We start from the raw sequence: 13,414 nt of genomic DNA, 5'->3' as shown, positions 1-13,414 counted from the left end.
GGCTGTGCTCCTTCTTGCAGGCAGTGAGATTGCTTTTCCTGGGCTCCGTGCATGCAGATGCTGACATAGATTCCTTGGCTTGACCCCCTGACTCGCCACGCTGAGTCGGAGAATGGCCTCAGAGTCGGTGAAGGTGGTGGTGCGCTGCCGGCCGATGAATGAGCGCGAGCTGGACCTCAAGTGCAGGACGGTGATCAGCATGGACAGCAGCAGGGGTCAATGCTTCATTCAGAAGCCAGGGGCAGAGGACGAGCCCCCGAAGCAGTTCACCTTTGATGGGGCATATAACCAGGAGCAACAGACAGAACAGATCTATAATGAGGTGGCTTTCCCGCTGGTGGAGGTGAGGTCCATAGCACTTGGGATAAAGAATGAATGGGTTTGTTGGGATGGAGAGAGCAGTACATGCAGTTTATAGCTCACTGGAAAACCTGCTTATGTGTGTGTGTTATTTCACAAGCATTTAATAAAGCATTATGGAAAGAGAGAGAGTGTGTGTGTGTGTGAGATATTTGAAGTGTTTAATAAATCAGTACAGAAAGTGTGTGTGGGGGGGGGGGAGTTTTGTCGGAGGCAGCAGGATGCTAGAGAGGGAGGGCTTCGTAAAAGAGAAGCAGTGTGTGCTTAGTGCTTCCACCTGAACAGGCATGTGTGGTGGGCTACCAGGAACGGGGGGGGGGGGGGGATGTAGTGCCAAAGAATATGGGCAGCAAGAAAGAAAGGCTATGGGAGCAGTGCGGTGGTGGGGGTAAAAGAGAAAGATGCCAGCACTTGGGGTGAGGGGGGGGATTTGAACCAAAGCATAAGTGAGGTTCTCTGTGGCAAGTGAAATGGTGCCTATGGAGGGGAGAGGGAGGGAGGAGATGGTGCACCTTGAAAAGCAGGGAAGGGTAAAAAGGAGAGGCAGGAGCTGGGATGGAAAGGGAAGGAGAAAGAAAAGGAAGGAGATAGTACCCATGAATGGAGGGGAAAGGGAGGGAAGAGATTGATTTGAGAAGGAGGAAGAAAACGGGATGAAAGATGAAGTGAAGGAGAAAAAAAAGATACTGACTAAATAGCAGGCTCTGGAAACAGAGCACAAGAATGGAACGAGATGGTTAGAAAGAGAAGTTCACAGACGACAAATGTAAGAGAAATGATTTGATTTTTTTTTTTTTTAAATAATTCTTTATTCATTTTGAAACTTAAAATAGCGCAAACATGAATACATTATAGAATATATTAAAAAAATAGCACTTACAACTTTTAATAAAATATATAAATAACATTTTCACCCCCTCCCCTATTTCCATATAATCAAGAAAACCATTCCAATATAATATCTCCCTCCCACCCTGGATGTGTAAATTCTAATCAGAAGTAAAGGGAAATATCATTCAAGTACTGTATTATGATTATAATGATTTGATTTTTCATTGAGAAATTTAAATACCTAAGATTTGAGAATTTATCTCTATATTGCACTGTACAGGAGTCCCTTCCGTGTTTTGGCGTACAGTGCTGTGTAAGCCTGCTAGTGATGTAGACAAGATTAGTAGAAGTGATTAATCATGCAATTAAACATTTGAATCGATGTACATAGCAAATACCTGAACAGCAGCTGAACTGGCAAAGACCAAAGGAAACGCAACAAACTGCTCAAAAGGACCGTGTTTTCCCCAAAATAAGCCATAGCAAGATAAGCCCTAGTTAAGAATGACCCCCATGAATGTCCCCGACACTCCCCAACTCCATCCCTGACACTAGTGCTGCCCGATTCGCAAGTAGCAGCGCTATCTCACCCCCCATGTACAGCATCTTTCCTCCCCTCCCATCCATCCCCCTACGCAGCGTCCCTCCCTCCCTTCCCTCCCACCTTGAGACTGACATACCTCCGCTCCGAGGCCTCCAAACGGCGCTCTGAACCAGCTGCTTCACGGCCTTCCCCCTGCCGTGACAGTGATAACATCATTAGTGATGCGGCAGAGGGAAGACCCTGGCGGGGAAGGCTGCGAAGCAGTCTGTTCAGAGTGCTGCTGCCACTGCAGTTTGGAGCGGAGGTATGTCAGTCTCACGGTGGGAGGGTCGGCGGGGTTCTGCTGCATGGGGGATGGGAGAGAGGGATGGAGGAATGCTCAGGGAGATGGGTAGGAGGGTTGGGATTCTGCATAGGGGGATGGGAGAGAGGGATAGAAAGATGCTGCACAAGGGGATAGGTGAGAGGGGAGGAAAGATGCTGTACATGGGGGGTGAGAGCGCTGCCGCTGTTGAATCAAGCAGCACTAGTGTCGGGATGGAGTCGGGGAGTGTCAGGGACAAGCTACGACCACCAGAAACCAAACAAGAAAGAAACCACCTCTCCTATCTCGATAGATTACCAAACTCTCTACAAACCAGAAAAGAGACAGCCATACCAGAGCCCCTAATATCAAGATTACAACAATAGAAATAGCCAATCATCTCTCCAAGTCATATGCCATAATAATACACCTACACGAACACAAACCAAGTTAGATGTGATATGAAATCTAATGAAGTAATGTACAGTAATCCTTGGATATATCCACGCTTTTCTAACTTGTAAATCGCAGTGAACTCCTTCTGGGGCAAATTAGCAATCCATAAAAATACTAACTTAATGTAAGAATCTAATGATCCATCAAGCCCAGTAGCCCGTTCTCACGGTGGCCAATCCAAGTCAATAGTACCTGGCCAGAACCCAAAAAGTAGCAACCTTCCATGCTACCGATCCAGAGCAAGCAGTGGCTTCCCTCATGTCTGTCTTAATAACAGACTATGACCTTTTCTTCCAGGAAATTATCCAAACCTTTCTTGAAATTAGCTACATTAACCGCTCATACCATAACCATGTTCCAGCGCTTAACTATTCTCTGAGTGATAAAATATTTCCTCCTATTGGTTTCAAAAGTATTTCCCTGCAACTTCATCGAATGGCCTCTAGTCTTTGTAATTTTTGATGGAGTGAAAAATCGATCCACTTGTACCCATTCTACTCCACTCAGGATTTTGTAGACTTCAATCCTATCTCCCCTCAGCTGTCTCTCTTCCAAGCTGAAGAGCCCTAACCGTTTGTCTTTCCTCATACGAGAGGAGTTCCCTCCCCTTTACCATCTTAGTCGCTCTTCTTTGAACCTTTTCTAGCGCTGCTATATCTTTGTTGAAATAAGGAGACCAGAACTGAATGCAATTCTCCAGGTGAGGTTGCGCCATTGAACGATACAGAGGCATTATAACATTCTTAATCTTGTTAACAATTCCTTTCTAAATAACTTCTAACATTTTGTTTGCTTTTTTGGCTGCCGCCACACATTGGCCAGAAGGTGTCAGTGTATTGTCTATAATGACACCCAGATCTTTTTCTTGGGCACTGACCCCCAAGGTGGACCCTAGTATCCGGTAACTGTGATTTGGGTTATTTTTCCCAATGTGCATCACTTTGCATTTGTCCACATTAAATTTCATCTGCCATTTGGAAGCTCCTGATTTCAACAAAGGAAGAGCATAGCCTCTCCTTCCTAATATGCCATCCATCTCTGTCCGTCTGTCCTATTTTGATTGTAGTTCAGCTCTCTTCTCCATTTGTTCCAGTATGCCATGTTATGTCTTGTGTCTTTGTCCTTTCTATCCCTCAAAAATCTTTTAAACTTTTTATATTGTAACTCTGTTCACCGCTTAGACAGTTTTTTTAAAGCGAGATATCAAATTTTAATAGACTTGGCGATTTCCTAAGGTCTGCCTGCAATTTTTCACAGTCTACATTCATTTTAACAACTTTGAATAGTTTAGTGTCATTTGTACCATCTCTATGTGTCTGTGTGTAATAAAATATGAGAAGGGTGTGTGTGTGTGATATTCCACATGCATGAAATAAAACAATATGACTCAGTGTATAAGAATGAGGGGGTTTATGTCCCTTTTTGGACTTTACTTGAGGACTTTCCACCACTTTTCAAAGCAAAACCTGCCCCAAGAAAAAGAAGCTGCAGGATGGATTCATAGAAAGACTTGAAGTGTGTGTTGCCTCCAAATCCCTGAGGTGTGTTTGTGGGGCACCTGAATACATGGGAGGCAGATGTGTGCAGGACACCTGAAAGCATATGACCAGTTTGCAGGATTTTCCTTTCTCTTTCTTTTCCATTTGCAGGGAGTTACGGAGGGATACAACGGCACCATCTTTGCGTACGGACAGACTGGAAGTGGGAAGTCATTCAGCATGCAGGGCGTCCCACAGCCGGTGGCTCAGCGCGGCATCATCCCCCGAGCATTTGAACATATCTTCGAGTGTGTGCAGGTGAGCGGCAGGCAGAGGCCGATGGGGCAGGATTTTCCCCAGAATGCCTCACACTGGTCCAGGCCAGTAATCCCATTGAGGCCAGCGTCCTGTCCTTGGAAGTACCTGACCGATCCAAATGGGAAGATCCCTTCCCTATTCTTCCCTCCCTGAAGTAAGAGGTGACGATCCCCGTGTCTTCCTGGCTAGTAAGTGTTAACGGAGTTTCCTCTAGAAACATGTCCAAGCCACTTCTAAACCCACCTTCCCCAGTTGAATTGTGCAGTGACAAAAAAAAAGTACTTTCTAAAATAACGTTGCTTGAAATCAGCTTTATGATGGGACTGGAACTAGAATAGTTTGAAAGGGTAAAGAGCATTATTGACATATGTTCACATGTGTAATAAGGCACCAACCTGCATATCTGTGTGCGTAAAATTACATGGATTGTAACATATATTAAATTAAGGCAGAGGAGGACCATCAGGACCCATCAAGTCTGGCCAGGAAGGTTCTTGGGGTTGTACCTGCCACACAGTTCCAGTGGCTTTCCCCATGCTTGTGTTGTTCCAGTTGTACCTGCTACCAGTAGCATAGTCCTTGGAGGCCTGGGCCTCCCATTTGGGTTCAAAACCCCCCTCCCAAAAAAAGTGATGCACTGTCTTCTGGATTGGCAGGCTGGAGTTTGCAAGACCTGCCAGCGGTAGCCCTCTTCTATTGGCTTTTTGTTTTCCTGAGTTACCTGCTCTGCGTGCACACACATCCTCCCGCACATGCTTGGCTTTAGTGAAATTGAGGATGTGCGAGGGAGGTTTGCCTTGCCTCCCCCTCCCTGTGCGTGTGTACAAACTGAGCAGACACAGGGGAGGGCGGGCCTTTCTCACGCACGCTTTAAGTTCACTAAAACCAAATATGCTCTTGGGGGTGGAGAAAGGCTTTCGCAGCCCAGTCATGTTGAATTGTAGCAGGTACAGAGAGCAGTGGGGAGGCAAGACAACATTTTGTGCCCCACCCCCCACAACACATTGAGCTCAGATCTCCCTCCCCCCAACAAAAAACCTGAGGTCTGGCTATGCACCTGCCTGTCTTGCAGTGTGGGTGACTTTCCTTGTGATTTCTTAGAAATAACCCTAAGAGAAGAGAAAAAAAACTCTCTCAAATATGCAAAAATGTCACCCAGAACAGGAGAGAAAGTGAATATATTGTTGGTGTTATACAATTACAAAAACAAGGAAGAAAGAACCTCAAACACCCAACCCTCACCCTCCAATGAGAGGCTTCCTGGGGTAGGATTTGGATCATCGGTCCAGAAAACCTGGTTAATTTTTAATTTTATTATTTTTCACTATTTTGGGACAAAGAGATCCTTGTTGGAATCAGCTGTGTAGTCCACTTAGACTTATGGACTTATAAAAGGACTACAGGACACAGTTGATTCCAACAAGGATCTCTTTGTCCCAAAATAGTGAAAAATTATAAATGAACCAGGTTTTCTGGACCGATGTTCCAAATCCTACCCCAGGAAGCCTCTCATTGGAGGGTGAGGGTTGGGTGTTCTTCCACTTTCTCTCCTTCTTAGAAATGCCTAAGTCGTTACCTAGCCGAAGTGCTTCTTGGTTTATCCACTGTGTATGTTGTGCTCCTGCTTGAATTCCCGCCACCATTTGCTTCCTGCTCTGCCCTTTCCATGAATAAGAGTTTCCTGAAGTTCCATATTGAGTCCTCTAGGACTAGACCTCATTTGGAAGAGGCCTCCTCTACGTAGCGTGTCCTCTTTCTCACAACTCCGACCTCTCTTCCTTCTCTGTTGTTATGGTAATTACTGGTTGGATGCCATGCAGTGCCCCATCCTTACCAGCTCTCTCCCCCTCCCAGTTTAAGCAGGTTGCTTCCTGCAGATTAGGACAGGCTTTGTGCCTTTGACTCTTGTTGGGGAAGAAGCTGTTCATAGCTAGAGGAGCTGGGAGATTAGTAATAATATGGAACGAACATCACTGCAGATGCGTGGGACTGCGTGTGCGCCCTCCATGGAAGAGCCGGTGTATGCGTGCTCATTTCAGCATTGTTTGTTCATGGCACAGCATGTGGGGATATATTGCATATGGGTATGTGCAGGTGTCGCACATTGTGCGTTCTTGCATGATGCATGTGTGGCTATGCACTGAATTTGCATTTCAGAGCCATCTAACACATAATTGTTTTAGTTAGGGTTACGGGACATCTGGATTTACCAGGACGTGCCCTCTTTTAAAGGATGGCTTTTCAAAACCCGACACAAGCTTCTTTGGAACCACGTCAGGAAGGCATCCATGCATGCATGTGACATCTTTGCATGCATTGATGCCCTCCCAACCGATGAGAACAGATTGAAGGGGTGGGGCTAGGTCATGATGTGGGCGTAACAGGGTGGAACTGGGCAGGCCTGGGGGCGGGACTATGGGTCCAGATTTTATTTAACTAAAATCTGGTAAACCCTAGCTTTAGTCGATAATCAGCATTGAACTGGCTATGGTAGGACTGTGTTTTATTTGGTTAAGTGGCCAAATGCTGCCTAGAACAACTCCCAAATAGATGGTTTTCAGTTTGGCGCTAAGTAACTGGTTAAGTGCCACAGAAAATGACTGGTTAGCACCAAACAGGTGATTTAACCAGCCACGAGCTGTTTCTGGCCAATTAAATTGCAATGAATAACAATCCTCATGTGTTTAAAGTATAGCTGTACCCCAGAACATCTCGATGTACGCCATATCATCTTTTATCATACTATGTCTAAGAATGAAGCTGCAGCCTCAGCACCCTGAGGTTCAGGGTTCAAACCCAAGCTGCTCCTTGTGACCCTGGGCCCCATTGCCCCAGGTACATTAGATAGATTGTGAGCCCCCCCAGGACAGACAAGGAAAAATGCTTGAGTACCTGAATAAATCCATGTAAACCGTTCTGAGATCCCCTGGGAGCAGTGGCGTACCAAGGGGGGGGCGGGGGGGGGGCGGTCCGCCCCGGGTACCAAGCCCTGAGGGGGTGCTCCCGGTCCGGTCCAGTTACCCCCCCCTGCGCCGGGTGTCGCGTCTGGAAACAGCCTGCAGCAAGATCGCGATGCCAGAGATCTTTGCCTGCTTCGACTGTTTCCTCCGCCACGGTCCTGCCCCTCCTCTGATGTCAGAGGAGGGGCGGGACCGCGGCGGAGGAAACAGCCGAAGCAGGCAAAAATCTCTGGCATCGCGCGATCTTGTTGCAGGCTGTTTCCCCAGGGCAGTAGCGTACCAAGGGGGGCGAGGGGGAGGTCCATCCCGGGTGCCGCCTTAGGGGGGGGGGTGCACAGCTGGCCCGGTCCCTATCGCGCTCCTACCCTCCCAGCGAAAGCAGCATCGGCGCCATTATCGAAAAAGGTAATGGCGCCAGGCCTTGGAGCACCAAGGCAGACCGCTTCTCCCCCCTCCCAGCCGAAACCCCGCTGACCATCCTATCTCTCTCTCCGACCCCCCCAAAGTGAACCTTTCTGACCCTCCCAGCGAAAGCAGCAAACCTCCCTCCAGTAGCGTCGGCTTTATCCTCCCTCTGCCGCATCACTGATGACGTCATCAGTAACGCGGCAGAGGGAGGAGAAAGCCGCGAAGGAGGTTTGCTGCTCTCGCTGGGAAGGTCGGAAAGGTTCACGGGGGGGGGGAGATAGGAGGGTCAGCGGGGGTTCGGCTGGGAGGGGGGAGAAGCGGACTGCCTCGGTGCTCCATTACCTTCTTCGGGCAGCAGCAGCGTTTACAATTCGCTGCTGTTGCCGGCTTCAGGCCTTGTTCTCTGCCGGGTCCTGCCTACTTCCTGTTTTCATGAAGACAGGACCCGACAGAGAGGAAGGCCTGAAGCGGGCAACATCAGTGAATTGTGAATGCTGCTGCTGCCCGATGAAGTTCAGGACATCGGGGAAGGAGCAGGGAGAAATCGGCTGCTGGCTTGGGGGTGAGGGTAGGGAAAGAATCGTGGAAGTGGAGAAATCGGCACGATGGCTTTGTGCAGGCTAGGGGGAGAGAGAAAGAAAGGAAAAAATAAAGAGGGGGGGCCAGGGGGAGAGAGAAAGAAAGGCAGAAAGAAAGAGGGGGACCAAGGGGAGAGAAAGAAAGGCAGAAATAAAGAGGGGGACCAAGGGGAGAGAAAGAAAGGCAGAAATAAAGAGGGGGTCAAGGGGGAGAGAAAGAAAGGCAGAAAGAAAGAGGAGGGCCAGGGGGAGAGAGAAAGAAAGGCAGAAAGAAAGAGGGGGACCAAGGGGAGAGAAAGAAAGGCAGAAATAAAGAGGGGAGCCAGGGGGAGAGAGAAAGAAGAAGGATCAGAAGAAGGACCAGAGACTCATGAAATCACCAGACAAAAAAGTAGGAAAAATGATTTTATTTTCAACTTAGTGATCAAAATGTGTCCGTTTTGAAAATTTATATCTGCTGTCTATATTTTGCACTATGGCCCCTTTTACTAAACCGCAATAGAGTTTTTTAGCGCAGGGAGCCTATGAGCGTCGAGAGCAGCGTGGGGCATTCAGCGCAGCTCCCTACGCTAAAAACCGCTATCGCAGTTTAGTAAAAAGGGAGGGGGAATATTTGTCTATTTTTGTATAGTTGTTACTGAGGTGACATTGCATAAAGTCATCTGCCTTGACCTCTTTGAAAACCCGCGGAATATAAATGATAATTAACATTTTCTCTGCGTACAGCGTGCTTTGTGTTTTTAAAATTTTATTGTTGGTAGATCATTTTGACTTGGCCACAAAGGTAAGGGGGGAGGGAGGGAGGGGAACTGCTGAAAGACATCTAATAATCCTTGCAGGCTTGACTGCAGGGAATTATTTTTGTAAAATCATGTTTTGTTATGTGACTGGCATTATCTAGACTTTAATTTCTATGAATGAATAGAATGAAAATGATATAAAATTACTTGCTTGTTTTTATGTGCGTGCGCTGAAGGAAAGTGGAGAGAGAGTGGGCTGAGGATGCTGAAGGGAAATGGGGAAGAGAGTGGGGAGAAGATGCTGATTTATAAATTGACAATTGTACAGAATATTGTTTCTTTTTATACTTTAATATAAACAATTCAAGGCTTGTGTGGATGGAATCAGGTGGTTTTGCGGGGATGGGGACCGAGCTTACGGGGATTAGTCCAATAAAATTGTATTTTTTTATATCTCATTATTTGTTTTATTTTTATTTGTTAATTTATAAAGTGGTGATTGTTATGTATCAGTTTTTTCAAATTTACATCTACTGTCTTTATATTTTGCACTGTATTAGAGGACATGTGTTACTGTTTTTTGTGGTGTTGCATTGTATCCAGGGTCTGGTTTCTTGGAGGATCAGTTTAACTTTTGTCTACATATTTCTATTTTTAGTTTGTGATTATTCCATTTTGGGCGAGGGTGTATCTCTGTTCTGTGTGTATGAAAAAGACATAGTTTTCAGTTGGCATTGACTACAGGACCAATTGACTGTGCGGGATCTGGCTTGTTTAGTTTTACAATGTATGTGTTGGTGTTCTAGTGCTCACTGCAGTGTTTAAGATGCTGCCTTTTCCTAGGTACACTCTTGTGGTGCGATATGTAGATTGGTACTAAAAATCATATTTTTCATATAGATGGGGGGGGGTGTCAAAAAAATGATGGGCCCTGGGTGCCACATACCCTAAGTACGCCACTGCCTGCAACTACTCCATATGTACTTCTAATGTTATGACAATTTAGACATAATTTATGTTTTGTTATGTTTGGAATAATGGTTACATATATGAGGTTCAATAAAAGAAAATTTTCACTGCCTGTTTCTATTCTGACCATTTATTCCATTTCATGGTTATTGCAAAAAAAAAAAAAAAAAAATTTTTTACATGGGGGGTGGGGGGGTGTCAAAAAATGATGGGCCCCGGGTGCCACATACCCTAGGTACGCCACTGCCTGGGAGAACAGTATAGGAAATTGAATCAATAAATAGTGTGAAGAGTTTCAACCTTTGATAATCAGAGCTGGTATTGTGACATCATAATGCTTCATTGCACCAATAAGAGCCAACCTCATCAGTGATGTCACAATGGCTGGATTGTCCTAGACTTGGCTCCCTTTTACTACATTTTGATTTCTAGAGTGGTTAAAGCTACAGCCTCAGAACCCTGAGGTTGTGGGTTCAAACCCCCGCTGCACCTTGTGACCCTGGGCAAGTCACTTAATCCCCCCTTTGCCCCAGGTACATTAGATAGATTGTGAGCCCCCCCCCCAGGACAGACAGGGGAAAATCCTGAATAAATCCATGTAAACCGTTCTGAGCTCCCTGGGGAGAACAGAAGAGAAAAGTGAATGAATTAAATCTACAGATGGTTAGATAAAAGTATTTGCCTTCCTGTTGCTGCACATAATTTCATACATGTAACCGGAGGAATAATTTTATACACATCAGGGTTTTACATGTGGAAAAAGTTTGAAACATTCCTCCTTAAGTGTGGTTGTTGTGTGTATGAATATATTGGAGGGGGGAATATTCGATTTGATTCGGCCAAATAGTGATTTAAACCTGAATCTGAGGCTCTTCTGTGCTAAATCGTAGTGAAAGAAACACCCGATCTCTGATTTCACTTTGCCTCTTTTATTGTCTATGTAAAGTTCACTGTCCGTTATTCGCATTCGGCTATTTGGCAAAGCTCTAGTGGAGGCTGACAAGGTACCTGCTGAAAGCTCGTCTCCTTTTTTTGTACTCTACAGTGTGCTGAGAACACGAAGTTCCTGGTCCGAGCCTCGTACCTGGAGATTTATAATGAGGAGATTCGGGATCTCCTAGGTGAAGACACCAAGCGGAAACTAGAGGTGAGGCCAGGAAGGAATGAGGTGCTGGGCTTGGTCACTGCCCTTTCACCCCCTCATATGGACCCGTCTCCTATACGGATTCCTTTGGGGGGGGGGGAGGTACTCTGGGAGCTGTATAAGGTACTGGAGGAGTTGTATAAGGGAAACTGTGATTCTTGGGGGAGAGCGTAAAGGGGGAAGGTTGTCCTTTATTTTCCTATTGGTGGCTCGGGAGTGGGGTGAAGGGGTTAGGGGAGGAAATAGACTGCTTTGCATGAATGACTCTTGGTGGGGTTGTGTAGGGGAATGGGGTGGTTTTCTTTGTAGTGTCAGTGATTCTCAGGGGGAATGAGGTGAGTGAATCAGTGAGTCTGGGAGATGGGGGTAGGCAGAGGGGATGAGGTGCCTTTATTGTTTGTCAAACCAATGACTTTGGAAGGTGAGCTGTGATTTGGGGGGAGGTTGGTCGGAGAGGAGCTGGAGGATAATTTTGAGAGGGGCGGGACAACTCTGAAATGCCCTCCCTCATCACATTAGATCCGAAAACAATTTGGAACGTTTCAAATCACTTTTAAAATCTTTTTTTCTTTTCAAATGCATTTAAATAGCAGCTTCTAGTCGATCGGCATAGATTTATATTTCAGGCAGGACTCAGTGAATTATTCATTTATTAGTTTGATCAGAGGTCCAAGGAGTAGGAGGGGATGTTTTTCTTCATTGTATTCGTGATTCTGTGGGTGAGGGGCTATGGATGGGGGATGAGTACGTTTGTCTTTCCAGGGTGAATCTCATCCTTGGGTCCCTGAAGGACGGTGTTTGCTTGCGCAGGTCTCCCCTGCCTCAGGCTTTGTTTTGTCTCCACGGTGATGAGGGTCTCTATGGCAGCAGCCGGGCGCTGCACTGAGCCCCCTAGGAGGACATTGGCACTGTGGAGAAGCACCATCAGCCTCTGAGCAAACCCGTTCCCTGCAGGTTTGGCCGGTCTGGGTGCCGAAGGAGGATGGAGCGGGAGACCCAGGAATGTCGCTCTGCTTCCATTTCCATTTGCTTAGTAAATGATAAACTCTCTTAGAGAGGTTTGAATCACATGACTGTGGGTATACTTTTTCCCACACACAGCTCTGCCAATGCACCTCACTCCTGCCCTGCAGCGCCCCCTTCTGTGGCATCACAGTAGTGCTGAGCTTCTAAATTTGAACATGTTACAGCTATGTTGAACGAGATCCACTGGTTACCCATCACTAGCAGGATCGAATTTAACAATTGTTTGTGTGATCTTTAAGGCCCTCAAGGACGCTGGTCTCTCTGTGCTTAGATCCAGTTAGGTCTTTACATTCTGAGAACACTTTGTGCCTGGAGGTGCCATCTGTAAAAAATTGTGAGGTTAGTCACCCCTCTCCGTAAGTCACTTCACTGGCTCCCTATCCACCATCGCAGACAGTTCAAGATCTTATTGCTGACCTCCAAGTGTGTTCATTCTGCTGCCCCTCAATATCTCTCCTTATACACCTCCCAGAGAGCTCCATTCCTCAGATCAGCTGCTCTTAGCCGTACCCTTCTCCTCCACTGCCAATTCCAGACTTTGTTCCTTTCATCTGACTGCCCCCTAGGCCTGGAGAGGTGGTGGAGAGCAAAACGGTGACAGAGTTAAAAAAAAACGTGGGATGAACACAGAGGATCTAGAATCAGAAAATAATAGTAAATAGTGAAGAACTAAGGTCAGTACTGGGCAGACTTACACGGTCTTTGTCTGTATATGGCCGTTAGGTTGAGGATGGGCTGGGGTGGGCTTCAATGGCTGGGAGGGTGTAGAAGGGCTGGAGTGAGCTTTGACAGAGACTTCAGGAGTTGGAACCTAAGCACAGTATCGGGTAGAGCTTTGGATTCTTGCCCAGAAATAGCTAAGAAGAAGAAAAAAATTTAAATTGAATCAGGTTGGGCAAACTGAATGGACCACTGAGGTCTTTATCTGCCGTCATCTACTATGTTACTATCTTACCTGAGTTTGTCCGCCAAGCCCCTTCCCTTCCCTTGTTTAAAAGCAGACTGAAAATCCACCTTTTTGATACAGCCTTCAATCCTTAACCCTACTCCTCTGCCCTCCAACCCAGCCAGCAGATTAACTGTATCCAAGACATCCTGTTTGTCTGTTTATATGTAAGCTCTTTTGAGCAGGGACTGTTTTCTTCTTTTTTGTGACTCTGGAGTTCTGCACGCATCTGGTAGCACCGTAGTAATAATTAATAGTAGTAGTAAGTTCTCGTCAATCGATGTTAGTGCGATATTACGAAATACTCTTCCAGCTGATGTGTGAAATATTAACGATCCGGTTCAGTTTAGAA

The 13,414-nt window shown here is 46.3% G+C and overlaps 1 protein-coding gene across 1 annotated transcript in view; it reads left to right on the top strand.

Annotated features, from left to right (window-relative positions):
* Positions 1 to 13,414, top strand: part of KIF17 (kinesin family member 17) — a 36,813-nt gene continuing 23,399 nt past the window's right edge. The window contains 3 exon segments of the mRNA XM_033921179.1: positions 1 to 343; positions 4,145 to 4,291; positions 10,992 to 11,093. Of these exon segments, the coding sequence (XP_033777070.1) occupies positions 113 to 343; positions 4,145 to 4,291; positions 10,992 to 11,093 (480 nt within the window). The 5' untranslated portion in view covers positions 1 to 112.

The sequence above is a fragment of the Geotrypetes seraphini genome, chromosome 15 (genome assembly GCF_902459505.1).
Source record: "Geotrypetes seraphini chromosome 15, aGeoSer1.1, whole genome shotgun sequence".
Taxonomy (NCBI): Eukaryota; Metazoa; Chordata; class Amphibia; order Gymnophiona; family Dermophiidae; genus Geotrypetes; species Geotrypetes seraphini.
Note: the sequence above shows the minus strand (reverse complement) of the source record. Positions and strands in the feature narration are given on the sequence as shown.